We start from the raw sequence: 17,156 nt of genomic DNA on the forward strand, positions 1-17,156 counted from the left end.
ATGTCCCCACGTGTCAGGGTGGTCTGCTGCTCCCCGCCCATGGCCCCTGGGCAGCAGAGGTGGAAAACAGATGGACCATCCCCAGAGAGAGCGCTGCAGCCCACACCGCTCCCGCCTGTGTCCCTCAACGGTGCTGGGCCTGGTTCACACCTGGGGGAGCATCTCCCCTCAGCAGCCTCACACCTCAAAGATCGGGGACATGAGAGCCCCCACCACCTAGGGTGTGTAGGATGGACAGCATGGCAAGTGGCTTTGTGTCTGACATATGGTTAGTGCTCTGTGAATTCTCACCTAATGTCCCCCGTGGGGCTCACCAGAGACCTGGGGCACCAATGTGTCTCCCTCTCCAAAGTACAAGCATTGAAATAAACGTTAGTGCCCAAAGCAGGAAGGTGATGCTTGACCCCGAGGGGACTAACTACTGGTGGGATTTCAAGGAGAAAGGGACCTTTGAGTGTATCCTAGTGTCAGCAGGCAGACCACGGGGACATCAAAGTGCTTTACTACTGGGAATTCACATATGTGTGGGTAGGATGCACCAGTGAAAATTCCACATCTCAGGAGAGCAGGGGGTGGGGTGCCCAGGGCTCAGAGCCAGGGACAGAGCAGAGCCCTGGGCCCACCATCCTCCCAGCTTCACATTGGGGGGGTTGGGGTGCAGCCCAGCTGTGGGTTTTGGAAGACTGCATAGCTCATAAAATCTTGTCCTCTTTCCCTTTTCACTTTGCCCTGGGCAACCCGGGACGCCTGCCCAGCACTCAGGACACATCTGTGTCCCCTGCCCCATAATGTCTCTGCCTTTCCTCCCAGTGGGGCCCTTCCTGACAGGGAGAGGACCGGGGTCTGGGGGCTCAGGGGCACAGATGGAGGGCCTGGGAGGGGCCCTGCTCCCCACATCCCCCTTCCCTGGTTAAGGATTTTTTGCTCAAAGGGCCAAGGAAATGTTGGTGGGTACAACCCCAGAGGCTGCAGCCTCTTTCTGGGCAGCATGGAGGTCACACTTGCGTAGACAACAGAGCCAGGTGGTCGGCTTTGGGGCCCTCATGCCCTGGTGGTGTCCTCAGATCCGGATGTGGAAGGTGCTGGAAAGAGAGGAAGGGCCCTCAGTAGAAAGCTCACTGAACCCCAGCCCAGTGTCGACCGGTCCCTTAGGAGGACACGGCTGACTAACTCCAAGGGGGGGCCAGTCGTCCCCAGGGGCCGCACCTGAGGAAGTCAGGGGCCTTGGCGATCATGTCCTCAAAGTCAGCGAAGCCCAGCTTGCCGTCCCCATCCAGGTCCGCCTCCTCAATGACCTTGTCACACACAAGCACCACCTCGTCCTCATCTAGCTCCGACTTAGTGAGCCGCGCCAGTGTGCGCTCCAAGTCCTCCTTGCAGATGAAGTTGTCTGTGTTGAAGTCTGCGGGCAGGTAGGTGGGGGTGCTCAGGCCGGGCCCCCAACATGCCACCCTGTGCCCAGGCCCCGGCTGACTACCACAACCCACAGGCCAACACTCATGATCCCATGACACCTCCGCCATGGCTGCAGGTATGAACCTAGCCTGAGACGCTTGCAAGTCCAAGTCTGAGGCTTGGGCCACCAGGCCTCCTGCCACACCTGCAGTACGCCCCGTGTGCCCTCAGGAGCAGAGGGAAGCAAGGCCCAGGAAGGCCAGCGACTAAATCAAGCTCAGAGAGCTGCTTGGAGGGGGAGGCAGGATACTGCCTGGGCCTGTTGCCACTAAGCACCCCTGCCCAACCACGTTCTTTACACTGCACCACAGGGCCTCCCGCAGGCCCCCCAGCAGGCCGGTCATGGTCAGAAGACTCAGAAGCCCCTTGGAGGGAGGGCTGGCTCCTGGGCACACTTGGCAGAAGGCACCACCACTGCCCAAAGCACGGCCGCACGGCTTGCAGCAGTGACTACACCCTCCCCTCATTTTCAGCTCAGCTTCTGGATCTTGGCCCCCTCCTCTACCCAGAGTGCCCCTCCCACTTGTCTATCCAGCAAATTCCCATTGGCACCCCCAGGGGGCTTTCTAAGCCTTAGGGCTCCCCGCTCCTGGGCCTCTGCCACTAGCCACACCCTGACGAGAAGGGCAGTGATGAAGAGCGTGCCCACTAGCAGGCATGTCACACGCTCTGCCTCATGGCCCCGCCTACACAAGCTGAGTGGTAGGTCCAGGGAGAGTCCCTACCATACACAGATGAAGAAACAGGTCCTGCAAGGGGCATGTGACCTAAAGGGACATCCCTGGTCAGGACCAGGACCCAGAGCCCAGCCCCTTGACAGGTACCTCCATATTGGCCCGTGAGTGCCTCTGGGGTCGGCATGGGTAAGAGTCACCTCCACCCCCTTGGGGGCTCCTGGGAAGCTCTGTGGGGATGTGCTGGCTGGCTGGACTCCTGTGCCCCTTTGCTGTGGTGAAGCCAAGGCCCAGGGAGAGCGTGACCTTTGCTGGAAGTCAGGCCCCAACACCAAGCCCTGTGTCCTGGGTGTCTTTCCTGCTGTCCCGCAGCTGGGGCAGCAGTGAGCCTCGGTGCCGCCGTCCCTGCCCCCTCCCCACCCAGCTGTACTCCCATTGCTCACTGGCAGACGACAGCCTGCCCTGTGAGTGATGCCCCATGTGAGATGTGGAGGGTGGACCCACTGATGCGCACACATATGGCAGTGCTGCGTGCACCCAGACCAGGCCTCTGATGTGGGCACAGTGGCTACAAGAGGAGAAAGCATGAGAGGCTCCGGAGCCACAGGGTGGCCACAGGTGCTGGGACAGGCCTGTCGGGGCTCCTCTGCTAGCAGGGACCCAGCCCTCCCTGGAACTCCACCTCAGGAGGGTAGACAGTCCATGAAGGTCCATCCTCTGGAGCCCAGTGCCCTCTGGTGGTCAGCATGACCGTGGCACTGGGAACCTGCTGCCTGGCAGAGGCCCCTCCCCAGCCCCCTACCTCTGGCTCACACCTCAGAATCCAGAACTGCCCACCTGCAATCCTGTGGCGCCCTGGAGCCCCAGCACCTGGTCCACGTTCCCTAGCTGGCTCCTCACAGCCTGTCCTGTGACCTCCTCATGAAACCCGGCACCTCCCTACTGTTCCATCCACTGGGCACAGCTGCCCCTACCTGTGGTGTCCACGTGGCCCTTGCTCCAAGGCCCCTGCACCCCTACATGCTGCCACCCACAGGTATGCAGTCCTCTAGGCCCATACCGTAGATCTTGAAGGCATAGTTTGCCTTGAGCTCTCGGGGTGCTGACTCACACAGCACGGAGAACATGTCCACAAAGTCATTGAAGGTAAGGTTCCCCTCGCCATCCTCAGAAAAAGCCTCTACGATCCTTTCCTTGAAGGGGTTCTCCTGCAGGAAACAACCAGCATCACATGGGTACATGGGGACTGAGCGGACTCAAGAAAGACAGCAACGATGTGTGTGGCCTTGGACAAGTGACCTAACCCCTCTGAGCCCCCACATCCCCATCTGCAAAGTGAGGATGACAAATGGGCCTGCTGGGCTGGTGTGCCAGGGGCTGGATAAAGTATGACAGGTGGGGGTGCAAAGCCAGGCTGAGGTGCACTCACAGCAGGCAATGCCTCATGTCAAGCAGGGGCACCCCCCACCACTGCTCAGAGGGGTGCACAGGAGTACCTGCCTCGACGTGGATGGAAGAGAAGAGGTGGCCCAGGGCACAGGCAGGGGACAGGGTTACGGGAGGCAGAGGTGGGGCCCCTGAGGCTCGGAGAAAGGGCCGGGATAAGCAACAGGACTCGGAGGGGCAGTCAGAACCCGGGCCATCACCAGACCGCTCAGGGCCTCTAGCCCCAGGGATCCTCCCTCTGATCCCAGGTCTCTCGGGGCTCTTCTTTAGAGTCCCCCACCCCAACTGGGCTTGGCCACTCCCACTCTGTGCCTGCGTGGCTACTGCCAGTGCCCCTGCCCCTGCAGTGATCCTCTGAGCCAGGGCGCAGGCTTCTCTAGGCAGAGTGGACACCTGCCCAGGGGCAAGCCTGGGCCTCACTGTCCCTCGGGACTGAGGTCACAGCCAGGACACAGGCCAGAGAGGATGCCACATGGTGCTGTGACCCCAGAGTCATACATCCAAGGCCTAGCAAGGGGCTAGTGGCAAAGTCCCACAGCAGTGTAGAGTCCTGCCCCCATGGCCAACCTCCCCTACTGCCGGAAAGCACTTGACCACCAAAAAACACACAAAATGAAACTTTTGTGTCAGATACATGTGTGGTCTGAGGTCCAGCAGGATCGGCCTTGCCTGGGAGCTTGCTGGAAAACAGAATCTCAGCCCACACCACCCACACTTGCTGACCCCATGTGCCTGTGTGTATTCTGGGCTGAGAAGGGAGGGTGCGGATGACCTGCTGTGAGAGGCCAAAGAATTATCCAAAAAAGCAGACGCAAGGGGGCGCCTGGGGGCTCAGTCAGTGGAGTGTGGGACTCTTGGTCTTGGCCCTGTCCGTGATCCATGATCTCAGGCCGAGCCCTACAGGGCTCTGTGCACCTTGTTGGCTTCCACCTCTCCCTCTTAAGTAAATACATAAAAACTTAAGGGAAAAAAAACCAGACACAAGTCCTGCCACATGGAGCCAACTGGCCATCTCACAAGGGGGCAGCAGTGAGCATGGCACCCTATGGCCCCACATATGGAACTCCTGTGTTTAGAGCACAGGGGAGGAAACAGGTACAGAGTTCAGTGACCCTTTTGGGCCCACACAGCCACGAAGGGTAGATCCGGCCTCATCCCAGGTCTGGGGGCCTCTGTTGTACCTCCAGCCCACCTGCCCAGCAGCACTGGCCTCTCTCGTACCCGGAGCTCCGGCATCTGGATGATGAGGCTCATGGGCACGTGGACGATGGGGCTCTTCCGGTAGTCCATCGGGACGAGGTTGGGAGCCAGCTCATAGAACCGTGCATGGAGCCTACAAGGGAGACAGAGGGGAAGAGCTGGAGGGGGTGCTCACCCCGAGCCCCAGCGGCCAAGGCTGCCCCACCTGCACCCAGATGCACTATGGCCCCAGCCCAGGGAGGTTAAGAGCCATTTGTCTAGGACCACACAACTTCAGAGACCAGGGCCCATAGCTGGAATGAAGGTCTGGAGATCCAGAGCAAGGATTCTTCACCACTCTGCCCCAGGCCTAAAGCTGCTGAAGCCCAGGCCCAGTGCTGGCCCGTCCCCAAGCCAGGCTCTGAGGGTTGGGTCTCTGGAAGCTGCCACTCACATCCACAGGCTAGTGTGAACCAACCCGGACCCCGGGCCAGGTCCCTAGCTCCTCCCACCTCGCTGGGCAGCCCGCCACTCAGAACACAAGTCCACCTGCACACTGCACAGAACCTCAAAGGTGTGAGGCCACCTGACCCTGGCTAAGGTGCAGGTCCCTCCCTGATGATTCAGTCCTCTCCTGCCCTATCCACACCCCTAACATCCTAGAGAACAGCCCCCAACTTTAGCCCCAAATACAGCATAGTTCCAATGAAGCCATGTCCATGACATGCTGCCAGACAAGGGGACAAGCTGCCAGGGGCCCAGGGGGGGACCCTGCTCAAGGTGAGGTCCAAGACTGCTGGGGATGGGACTGAAGTGGCCCCACCTGCCCTGCTACCCCAAAGCCAGGACACACTTCAAGATCCCCCCGGAGCAGGTCCGGCAGCACAGCCACCCAGCCCTCTCCAGCAGAGCATATAAGCACTCGCTGGGCTCCCACAGGTAACATCAGCCCCACTGAGCAAGTGCTCCCTCTGTGCCGGGCTCTGCAACAATCCCCCATGTGGATTACTCAATCTCCAAACCACCCCAACAGGTGGGTGTTAAGTCTCTCCATTTCTCAGGTATGGAAACCAAGGCTTCGACGGTTAGGAGCCTGTCCCAGCAAACCAGAGTAGTGGGGTGAGGGCTGAACCTAAGGCAGAGCCCAAAGCCACGAGCCCACTCCCCCAGTCACAAATTCCCAAAAGTCCTGAAACCACAAGGAAGTTCCATGGCTTAGATACACAGAGCTGGAGGGGAAAAACCCAAAGCCTGTCCCCTGCCAGTGAGCAGGTATTGGGTGACAGGACCAAGCAGGACTCTCCCCCAGGGGCACGAGGACTTTCTTTGCTCTTGCTTTTGGTGTTGAGGAAAAATCTGTCCCTCTGCCTGTGTCTCTGCCTCTCTCTCTCTCTCTCTGTCTCTCACGAATAAATAAATAGAATCTTGCAAAAATAAAAATAAAAAAAGATACAGGGACGCCCGGGTGGCTCAGCAGTTTAGCATCTGCCTTTGGCTCCGGTCATGATTCTGGGGTCCTGGGATGGAGTCCCGCATCGGACTCCCTGCAAGGGAGCCTGCTTCTTCCTCTGCCTATGTCTCTGCTTCCCTCTCTGTGTGTCTCATGAATAAATAAAATCTTTAAAAACCAAAAATAAGATATATATAAAAGACCTAATTCACAATAGGAAAAAAACACACCAAAATCCCCCAGAAAAACAAAGTATAAGATAAATACAAAGTGTGTAGAAGATATAACATATTTAGGCAGAATCTTATAATCATGACAACCATTTCTTCATTGTCCTGCAAAATGAATACAATCTTTTTTTTTTTAAGGTTTTATTTATTTATTCATGAGACACACATACACATACACACACACACACACACACACACAGAAGCAGAGACACAGGTAGAGGGAGAAGCAGGCTCCATGCAGGGAGCCTGACGTGGGCCTCGATCCCAGGTCTCTGGGATCATGCCCTGGGCTGCAGGCAGCACTAAACCGCTGAGCCACCTGGGCTGCCCAAATGAATACAATCTTAACCACAATCTGCAATGGAGTGATTTGAGAACTTACGAGAACATGTGACATGTTCACAGGTCTGTGGGGCAGAATAAATGCAGGAGGGTGGGGATGGCCCTGAAGGAAGGATGTCTGGGGAGTATCGGCCTCTGGGATGCGAAAACAGTTTGAAGAACAGCAGGTCACCCCACAGCCCAGGGATGCCCAGTGTGAGGGAAGACAGTCCATAGCAAACAGCACTTGAAATCACAGACACTTGGATTCTTCTGGAAGTCACAGACTGGTGGTCCACATTTAGGACAAGCGTGCACGTTAACAATAACTAAGTTTAACTAAAATATAGATTTTATAGTTGCCCAAACCTACAAATGAAAGCCCTGGATGAAGAATCTGGATCTGCCCAAGGCAACCAACCCCTGGACTGGGGAGGGGACCAGAGACCCCTCTTACAGCAACTCCCCGACGGGGCTCCACTTATGTACGGCACATCTCTGCCCTGCCGAATGAGAGGACCTTGGGAAAGTGAATGACTGGGGGGCAAGAGACAAAGATACAGACAGCCAGTGTGCCGGGGGGTTTGGAGGTGGCTGGCGGCATGGGCACAGGGCTGGAATGGCGGATCAGCAGTAAATATCAAAAGACTTAAAAAGTGCCTATACCTTTTAATCCAGAAACCTGTTGGAAATTTATCTCAAAGAAATAATCTGAGGTGTGAGTTATAGTCGTGGTGCCATGAGGCCATTCACTGCAGCGCTAACTATAATGGTGATGTGCAGAAAATCTACGTGTCCAACTAAATGAATTGATAACATGGCCAGGTCATTTCTTTTCTTACCTATTTTTCCATTTTGCCTAAGGAAGAGTAATTTTTTTTAATTCTTTTTTTTTTTTTTTTTAGATTTATTTATTCATAGAGATGCAGAGGGAGAGAGAGAGAGGCAGAGACACAGGCAGAGGGAGAAGCAGGCTCCATGCAGAGAGCCCGACGTGGGACTCGGTCCCGGGACTCCGGGATCACGCCCTGGGCTGCAGGCGGCGCTAAACCACTGCGCCACCAGGGCTGCCCAGGAAGAGTAATTTTAAGTAAATTATAAAACAACATGATACAATATTTTGATACACACTCTCAAAGGAAAAATACTGGACTGATACATACCACAAGGTTCAATACACAGAAGGGTTAATGGTTATTCTCTGTGAGGAGCAGGATTAGGGGTAACACTTTGTCTTCTCTTGATTGGCTTTATTTTAGAATTTTTCTGGAGTCATCATGTATCACATAAGACGTAAAAAAAAAATTATAAGTAATTAAAACAACACAAATTCTGAAAATGGTGGGAAAACTAAAGCATGATAAATTAACACCCAGGCAAGCACCACTGGGTGCCCTGAGGGGCAAGGACTCACTGGGGAGCATAGGCTCCCTGTGGGCAGAGGGGAGTCAAGCATACCCACAGGAAGGAAGAGGGGTAAATCAGAGGGGATGAGGGGGCCCAGTGTTAGGGGTGGAAAAGCTGTACCCTGACCACAACTGGATCCACTGAGACGGGGGCAGGGTGGCCGAAGAGGCCTGCCCGATAGTTCGATAGTTATCAATGACCCAGGGCTGCAAGGAACCTGCTGCTCAGGTTTCATCCCGCCATCTGGTGAATGCTCAGGGTGCAGCTCACCAGCAATGGTGGGCTGGGGGTAAGGGGGAGGAGGGCCCTGCGTCTGGGGCCTGGCTCTGCTGCTGGCCCTCTCCTTGCCCTGCCTGGACTTGAGATGTGAACAGTGGAGAGGGCTCACTCAGCAGGGGTGGTCAGTTCCTGGTTAAGTCCTCCTGGCCCTTGCTGGGGCCTAGAGAGAAAGCTGGACAAAAGTGAAAGTGCCAAACTGGTAACAGAGCTATCATGGTTCCTCCAGAGACAATTATCCCACGCACTGCCTGGTCTCACCACCCTTCCTGAGGGTGCACGGAGAGGCCCCATGACCCCAGGTAGCCTGTGTTGCACCCAGGGCCTCCCAGCCACAGGGGCTGGGCAGGAGACAGCTCCAGGGAACACTGCTATCTCCACGGTCCTCCCCAGCAGCTGCTACAACCATCTTCCTCTCAACACCAGCACTCTGCAGAGGCAGCACCAGGCCTGGCCCCTTGGGTCCCCAGTGAGCATTAACACTGTGGCAGAGCCCCAAATGAACCAGAGTATGCAGCAGGGAATTAGGGGGACATCCAGCCGCTAGGTGGGGTGCTTTCTCCCCATTTGAAATCCAGGTCTACTTCGGGCTCTGGGCTGAGCTACAGAGGCTGGGGTGCTAAAGGGTTCAGAGTTGGGTAGGCCAGGGCTGTGGGAGGCAGCCACAGTTTGGGGCCTGTCCCCTCACCCTGCCTCTCCATGGTGGTGAAAGTGGGTGTTCCTATCTACCCAAGCAACAGGTTGAAGAGCAGCCTGGGCAGAGAAAGGCCAAGGGACACTGCCATCTGAGCACAGTGGTCAGGACAGTGACACAGCACAGCTTGCTTGGGAAGCTGTTACTGGCTCTACCCCAGCCGGCCCTAAGACCTCCAGGGAAAGCAAGTAGTCCTGTGACCTTGCCAGTTTTTAATGCCACCTGGTAACTCAGGCCCAGGGCCTGCAAGGCTCCTGGGGCCAGGTTTCCTGGCATTCTGTGGGTCGTGCTATCTGATCCTGGGGCCCTAAGTTGCCAGCCCCTCCTCATCTCTCGCATCAAAGCCAAAGAATGGGGTTGTCCTGGAAAGGGAAGAGCCCGTGGGCAGCTCACGAGTGCTATGGGCATACAGGCCAGGGCCTGGACTTCTGGACCTCCCAGGAGCAGGAAGACATCAGAGTTGGAGCCATGGGCCAGATCTTTGGGTCCTGGCTAAGTGACTGGACATTTGCTAGCCTCATCCGCAAAGTGGGGATAAAAGGATTCTCCTGTTACATGGTTACAGTGAGGATAAAATGAAAAGGTGCCTGAAACCACCCACCACGGAGCCTGGAGCCTGGCGCACAGTTCAGAGATGCTCGATTCCTGGCAGAAGGATGTGGGCTCAGGCGGGTGGGGAGCTCTCGAGTTCACGGCCGCCTGGCTGATGGTCGTCCACACCTCCAGCCAGCACAGCCAGACCTGCGAGGTCCCCAGCCCCCGCCCCAGCTCCGAAGGATGACCGAGAAGCCACTTACTTGAGGATATCCTTCTTATTGAAGAAGGTGCAGTCCTGCAAAGGGAAAACACACACACACAGTCCCTTGCAAGTCCCAGGCTCCTTTTCCCCTCAGGATCTCACAGGAAGGCCCTGGGGCAAAAGACTCACTATTGCCCCTCACTGGCCTGCCCCAACCCCTGCCCTACCCAGTCCCTGGCCCAAAGGGCCCTGGAAGCGGCCTCCTGAAGCTCTTGACCTGGCCCAGGAACCATGTGCATGGGGTGGGGGACTGTGAAGCTCCTTGAGGGAGCTCATTCACAGGCAAATAGAATGGTCAGAGGTGGAAGCCACTGATTTGCGGACTGCCCTGTGGGACAGCAGAGAGAGGGGCTGCGAGACAAGTCAGGTGTAAGGGCCACAGGGGTGCGCCATCCACACTATAGCCCCATGGCACTGTGTGTGCGTGGCTGTGGGCAGCTGCTCATGTGCAGAGACAGAGGATTCCAGGTACACAGGCTGGACAAGCTACAGCATCTATCTGGCATCTGAAGCTGCAGGAATAGATGAGGTCACATGGGAGACAGTGGAGGCTAGGAGTGTGGGAAAGAGTGTGGGAAAGTAGGATCAAGGAGGCAGGTGGGCAGGGAGGAACTGCTGGCATCTGGACAGATGCAAGGGCAGAGGCTTCCAGGGACCCTCGGGCAGGCATTTCCCAGGGTGGGGGCAGCTCTCAGATCCTAAGGTTGCCCGTTCATGGACTCATTTCTGGTGTCCTGCCTTTGTCTGGATGGCCTGCCTGGTGATGATGGCCACTATTCCAGGCCACGATGGTAAGTATGGAGGTGAAAAGATCCCAGCAAAAGGCCTTTGTGCCTATCCCTGCTCCCTGGCCCCTCTACCTTTGCCAGCTGTTGCCCCACGAAGGAACGCAGCACTTAGGCTCTGTTGAGCCCAGAGCCTCCTGGGGCAGCGTGCTGACCAGAGCTGGCTCCAACGAGGGGCTCACGGATGCAGTCCAGCCTTGCAGCCAGCCAGGCCTGCCCAGGATGAGACCTAAAGCCACTAGGCACTGGAGCAGCTTGGACTGGGCAAGTGACTGGGCACAGGTGACTGGGCAAACATCCAGGGACGCACTGGGTGCCTACGGTAGAGCTGAGGGGGGCTGGTAGGCTCCACATAGTCAGTGTGACCTTCTGGGCCACAAGCTACTACCCAAAAGGTAGACTACCCTTATGCTGCCCACCCACCTGGAGGGTGGGGCTTGGCTTTAGGCCATAGCTCCTCTGCTCCCTCCCCACCAAGCATGGATACCCTGCAGGCTTAAGACTCAGCTGTGTGGACTGATTATCTAAAGACCTAGATACCTGGAGCAGGCCCCAGGGGCAGACCTCCCTCAGCCCCCAGGCTGGTTCTGTGGCCTGTAGGAGATAGTGAGAAGGGCCAGGGCTTTCCCCACCAGCCTGGCGGGGGTGTCAGCATAACCAGAACAGGGAGAGGCCTGACTTCTGCTCTGTCCCCCTGGCCTGTCCTCTCTCCTTTGCCCTGGGAAGGAAGAGTCTGGGTCCCAAACCAAGGGCCCCACAAGCAAAAGATAAAAAGCTTCTCACAGGACCCTGGTCCCTTATCAAAACCACTTATACCTAACTATGTCAATGGTCTTCAAGGTGTGCTTCCTGGATCGGCAGGACCCGATTCTCAGGGCCCACTCCAAACCTACTGAATCACCAACTCGGGGGAGAGGGGGCAGGAATCTGCACCTTTAAAGATCCTCGGGTGACTCAGTGGTTTGGCGCCTGCCTTTGGCCCAGGGCGCAATCCTGGAGTCCCGGGATCAAGTCCCGCGTCCCGCTCCCGGCATGGAGCCTGCTTCTCCCTCTGCCTGTGTCTCTGCCTCTCTCTCTATCATGAATAAATAAATAAATCTTTAAGAAAATAAAAAATAAATAAAAGATCCTCCATTCCCAGTGATGCCGATGCCTGCTAAAGTGAGGGCCTCAGCTCTAGAGCAGAATCACCTGGGGAGCTCCTATGCCCTCTTTCAGCACGGACCAGGTCAATTAAAGCAGAATCCCTGAGGTAGAGCCAGGCATCAGAGTTTTCAGAGCTCTTCCGGTGATTGCACTATACAGCCCAGGCTGAGAACCACACCCCCACCAGGCCATGACCATCACAGGCCTGGTCCACAGGGGCTCTGATTACCCAATTTTATTCAATCCTCATCATTAGCCATGGTGGGGGGAGGGGGACTGGCGTTATCTCCCCATTCTGTCCCCATTCTGTAGGTGAGAAAATTGAGGTTCAGTGAAGTGGTTAGCTGGCTCTCAGCTGCACATGCAGCCCAGGACTGACTGCAATTCAGGCCTTTGTGATTCTTGACCACAGTCCATTGGGAACAGAGCCCACCCATGACCACTGTATGCTGACTGCATCTGCTGTCTTATCTCGGGATCTGGCACCTTGTGGGTGCTCAATATGGCAGGTGGTATGAGGAATCAGGCCTCCACATATGTGGAGCCTCTCATTGACTGAAGGTGTCAGTGAAGACATTGGCCCTGCCTACCCTAACCTCTCTCCTCTCTGAACACATGCAACAGCTGCCTCTAGGTTTTCTTTCTTTCTTTTCTTTTCTTTCTTTTCTTTCTTTTCTTTCTTTTCTTTCTTTTCTTTCTTTTCTTTCTTTTCTTTCTTTTCTTTCTTTCTTTCTTTCTTTCTTTCTTTCTTTCTTTCTTTCTTTCTTTCTTTCTTTCTTTCTATTCATGAGAAACACAGAGAGGAGAGAGAGAGGCAGAGACACAGGCAGAGGGAGAAGCAGGCTCCAAGCAGGGAGCCCAACATGGGACTCGATCCCAGGTCTCCAGGATCACACCCTGGGCTGAAGGTGGTGCTAAACTGCTAAGCCCCCTGGGCTGCCCGTGCCTCTAGGTTTTCAACATTACCAACAAAGCTGCCATGAACCTGCTCATCAACTGACGTTTTGCTTTGTCCTCTGTTGACTCATCGCAAGGAGGTAGCTTACAGGGGATCAACATGGCAGGAACCTTAAAAGGTTCTCAGGGTTCTGAGTAGCTTGGTGGTGTTGGCAAAAGAAAAGGTCTGTAATCATTCAAATTTCTGTCTTGCTTTGGATCCTTAGGTGGAGAGAAGAGGGGAGTCCACAGGTGAGTTACAGGACTTGCTCTTAACTGAGCACCTGGGCTGCCTGAGAACAGAGCAGAGAGCAGGGCCAAAGCTGCAGTGGTGGGTTCTGGGGAAGGCCGGGCCCTGTTTTGTAGTTTGAGGGGTTTGGGGGATGGATCGATTGATCAGGAAGGCAGAGGAGTCTGGAGAGAAGCCTGCACTTAAGAGTCACTGGCACCTGCATGGGGGTGGGGTGTCTATAACTGGGGCCCTGTCTGGCGTGGGGCTGGCTGGCTGGACAGCAGAGGGAGGGGTGCTGGGGCTCTCAGGTTCCCTGGGGATGGGGAGGGGGGTTGGTGGCAGTAACTGGGGCACTGGCTGGCGAGGGGCCAGTGGACAGAGGGAGGGGGGCTGGGGCTCTCAGGTCTCTTCAGCTCTCATTTCTCCAGCCTGTCTGGCCCTGGAGGAGGATCACAATCCAACACTGGGCCTGGCTCCGAAGGGTAACCCGTAACCCAATGCCAGGCTGGTCTGAGTGGAAACCCAGGCTCTCACCCCCACGGGGCCACTCTTCACTTGTGAGCATGGTCTACGAACTTGGCTGTGCCCACCTCCAAGCCTGCACCATCTCTGAACCTTGCAGAGCAAAAGCCCCCCTTCCCTCCTGGCACTCCGCAGCCCACTAAGGCCCTCCCCTAGAGCAGGCTGGGAAGGCTGGCCTCTGGGAAGGCTGGCTGGCAGGACTCCAGGACACCCAGCTCACACAGGCCCTGCCCCTAAACTAACCTGAAGGGATGGGCTCCTCAGCCTCCATCTACTCTTCTGTAACACAGGTGATAACCACCCGCTGTGAGGGCAGCCATTCTGGGGCCTGGTACACAGCAGGTGCCCATGAGTGTGGCTCTGGCGCCTTCCCAGGGCCTCACGTGGAGCTGACAACTGTTGACAGCCAGGGTTTCTGAGGCAAAGGGGCCTTTCTTCACCTCTGTCCACATCACAGGACTCACATGTCAAGCCCATTACCAAAATAAAAACTGGTGAAGGCAGCAGGCGGTGCTCATCTCCCCACAGCACACACTCCACCTGCGCCCCTGCCCAGGGGAGTCGGGTGGGGGCATCCAGTAGGGCCTCCACCGAGGAAGAGCACCCACCAAGGGAGGGAGGAGAGAGCCTGGTGCCTCAAGGGAGCTGTGGACAGTCCAGGGTGGCTGCAGGGCACAGGGCAGGGGAGGGGTGTGGGAGGCTGCAGGAGCCCGTGGGTCAGGCTGTGGGGCTTCATCCTGCACCAGGAACCCCCCAACCCATCAGGGTCTTCATCCTGCACCCCGTCCTGAAACTGTGGGCAGCGGGCTGTGGATCTCGCTCCAGCCGGTCTCCTGGCTCTGGACGGGGTGGTCCAGCAGGGAGGTGGGAGGGTGTAGCTGCGGAGGGGCCCGGGGAACCAGCACCTGGCCTGCCTCCTTGCTCCAAGCATCTCCATGCTGGGGCCAGAGGGAAAGACCCCAACAGACAGACAACACACCAACCTAAGCCTGCATTCGGGAGCGGACGCGGCCGACTGAGCCAGGCGGGCCCCCGGTGGTTCCTGCTCCGCACAGACCACGTCTCCTGCGCTGCGGGCCCTCGCTCCAGCCCACGGTCAGTGCCCGCCGAGGACGCGCTCGGCGGGAGCGGCAGAGCTGCCTGGGGAGGGCTGGCTCGCCCCCGGCGGCGCGCCCGCCCTCCACGCAAGGCTGGGGAAACTGAGGCTGGAAGTCCCGCCCGAGGTCACGCCTTGGCGGGAGGCGGGGGGGGGGGGGGGGGGGGGGCAGGGTCCGGACCGCCGGCTCACCTGGTAGTTGTCCAGCTGCTCCTCGGTGAAGATGGTCTGCTTGTTGCCCATGGCGGCCGGAGCCCGAGCCCGCGGCCCCGCGGCCACCCCGAGGCGGGAGCGCGACCGCGAGCCGGGCGGGGAGAGGCCGGGCGGGGAGAGGCGAGCGACCCCACCCCGTCAGCGGCCCTTCCCGCCGCGGGCGGCGCTGCCCCGCCTCTTCCCGCCTCCGGCCGGGTGCGGCCGGGACTTCCGGCAGGGCGGGGCGGGGACTTCCGGCAGGGCGGGGCCGGGACCTCCCGCGGCCGGGCCAAGACTTCCGGTCGAGCGGGACCAAGACTTCCGGTCGGGCGGGGCCAGGACCCACGGGTGGGCGGGGCCAGGACCTCCGACTGGGCGGGGCCAGGACCTCTGGGTGGAAGCGGTGAGGATCAAAGGCAGCGCCGGGTTAGGGTGCCGAGGGCCTGGCGGCCGTCCACGTGGGGCGAGCCCTGGACAGGGTGCGGGCATCCAGGTGTCGCAGCGCGACCCCACGACCCAAGAGGGGTCAGTGAGCGGGAGGCCCACCTGGTCTCTGCCCGGACGTGGCGTCTCCGGGTCTTGCGGGGGCGGGCAGGATTCGTCAGCTGTCTTTGCATCCTGGGGCACACACAGGGGACTGGAGACGATTTACAGGGCTTGGGAGTGTCCAGGGAGGCTCTCTAGGACTTTTAAGCAAACGCCAAAGACCTCAGCAGATAGTCACCGCCACGTCCAGCCCACACGTGCGTTCCTGCTACCCCCGGGAATGCTGATTCTACTGGTATTATCTGCATTTTAGTGGGGAAACAAGCTGAGAGCCGATCAGCCACTCGCCTCGATCCCACCCGCTGGACCTGGGTGCTGCTGACTCGTGGTTCTTCTGCAGTTGCACTTCCTGAGCTTAGGACCTTACGCTTTAAAATAGGTGGTTGGTTTGTTTAGCCATTTGGGAATCTCCAGTCCCAGGGTTTCTGATTTAGTACATCTCGGGTGGCCCAGAATGTGGCGGTCTGACAAGTTCCCGGGTGCTGCTGGTGCTGCTGGCCCTAGACCACACTTTGAGGATCACTGCTGGAGGCTTGAGGTTCCCATGGGAGCAGGGGTCCCTCTTGGCAGATAATCCCTGCTGTTTTTATATTTTCCTTTTCTACCTGACGTTCCTGTTTGGGGTTTCCCAACATTGTGCCACCTTCAGCTGAGAACAGCAGCCATCCCCTAAGCAGACAAGCCACCCTCTTCAAATCCCAATCAGTCGCTATGAGAAGACAAGGAAGCAATTCAGAAGCCCAGGAGATTGCTGACCAGCCTTCATGTAGATTGGACACATGTGATGGAGGCTTCCGCCGCAGTAAAGGTGACAGGATATGTGAGCAGAAATTCGGGATTTTAGAATAGAAGGACTTAAGGTTCTGTGTACCTCTCTTCTCTCCTGCATTCGAGCTAGGGAGCCTGAAGCCATCTCAGACCACACAATCACTGGTACAGGTTTTTCTTTCTGCTGTCTTAGATTGCCCAATGCCCAGGAGCAGGCCAGAATTCTGTGTTCAGATTCTGCTCGTACCTTGTGTCCCAGGTAGAGAAGCCAGAACCTCTACAAAGAGGACTGTTTTTAATTCCAGGATTTTGTCCTCACAGGAGACAGAGAAGCAACCAACCTGGAAATCCCCTTAAGACCTTTGTGATGACTATTGCCATGGCCCTATAGGAGGCCCTCCCTCTTGAACTATTAGAACAGTGCTGTGAGGAGAGGCCAGTTACATTCCCTTTATAGTTGAGAAGCCCTGGGCTCAGGCAGGGGGACCTGCCCAAGGCCACCCAGCGAGGAAGGGGCAACATGATGCTCTTGCCTCATTCTCTGATTTTCTGTGCTTCCACTGTGGGGTGTGGTCCCAGAAAAACAGTGTGTGTTTGTTTGATGGGAGGGTGGACAGTGATCACCTACCCTGTGCCCAGGGTCGGGCTGGATGCTGTACACTGACCAAATATGATCATTCCATTAACGCCTCTTAAGTCTGTAGAGTTGGCGTTATCATCCATTCACGGATGAAGAAATAGTTTGAGAAGAGTGGCCAGAGGTCACTCAGCAATGTGTAGATTGAAGTCTTGACCACACTAAGGGAACCCATGATTACCGCCTTTTAAAGAGGGCCAACTCCTCATCGACTGCACTCTTGTAAATGATACAACATGAGAAGGTAGCACCAAGAGGTAGCGGAGGGCCCTGTGGCAGCACCTGGCACTTTCTGAGCACTCATTAAACACTAGCTTTTTTCATGTCTGTCTCATTCCATAAAGTTTATTTCAAAATTTGGAACA

The 17,156-nt window shown here is 56.9% G+C and overlaps 1 protein-coding gene and 1 long non-coding RNA gene across 9 annotated transcripts; both read right to left on the reverse strand.

The window, feature by feature from the left end:
* Positions 1-480: 480 nt before the first annotated feature.
* CIB2 (calcium and integrin binding family member 2) lies at positions 481-15,011 on the reverse strand. 7 transcript variants are annotated; one of them, XM_038533042.1, is made up of 6 exons: positions 14,841-15,011; positions 9,930-9,964; positions 4,797-4,908; positions 3,241-3,337; positions 1,207-1,402; positions 481-1,082 (listed from the first exon to the last, which is right to left on the reverse strand). In XM_038533042.1, the coding sequence occupies exons 1-6, from the start codon at positions 14,889-14,891 to the stop codon at positions 1,061-1,063; spliced, it is 513 nt and encodes a 170-aa protein (XP_038388970.1). In that variant the 5' UTR covers positions 14,892-15,011; the 3' UTR covers positions 481-1,060. The 7 variants fall into 7 exon arrangements, with proteins under 7 accessions (XP_038388970.1, XP_038388969.1, XP_038388971.1 ...); XM_038533041.1 differs by having other exon boundaries at positions 3,190-3,337; XM_038533043.1 differs by having other exon boundaries at positions 3,190-3,337; positions 9,734-9,964; positions 14,841-15,004.
* On the reverse strand, positions 11,800-14,685 carry LOC119876142. 2 transcript variants are annotated; one of them, XR_005357140.1, is made up of 3 exons: positions 12,848-14,685; positions 12,092-12,168; positions 11,800-11,963 (listed from the first exon to the last, which is right to left on the reverse strand). It is a non-coding gene; the product is annotated as an uncharacterized LOC119876142 (long non-coding RNA). The 2 variants fall into 2 exon arrangements; XR_005357139.1 differs by having other exon boundaries at positions 11,800-12,168; positions 12,848-13,020; positions 13,796-14,683.
* Positions 15,012-17,156: the final 2,145 nt, after the last annotated feature.

Source organism: Canis lupus, chromosome 3 (assembly GCF_011100685.1).
Source record: "Canis lupus familiaris isolate Mischka breed German Shepherd chromosome 3, alternate assembly UU_Cfam_GSD_1.0, whole genome shotgun sequence".
Taxonomy (NCBI): domain Eukaryota; kingdom Metazoa; phylum Chordata; class Mammalia; order Carnivora; family Canidae; genus Canis; species Canis lupus.

Coding starts and splice junctions, on each gene's coding strand:
- CIB2 (XM_038533037.1), bottom strand. CDS start 14,891: ATGGGCAACAAGCAGACCATCTTCACCGAGGAGCAGCTGGACAACTAC. Junction 9,965..14,840: donor AGCAGCTGGACAACTACCAG/GTGAGCCGGCGG, acceptor TTCCCTTTGCAG/GACTGCACCTTCTTCAATAA. Junction 2,698..3,240: donor GGACATGTTCTCCGTGCTGT/GTGAGTCAGCAC, acceptor CTCCTCTTGTAG/CCACTGTGCCCACATCAGAG.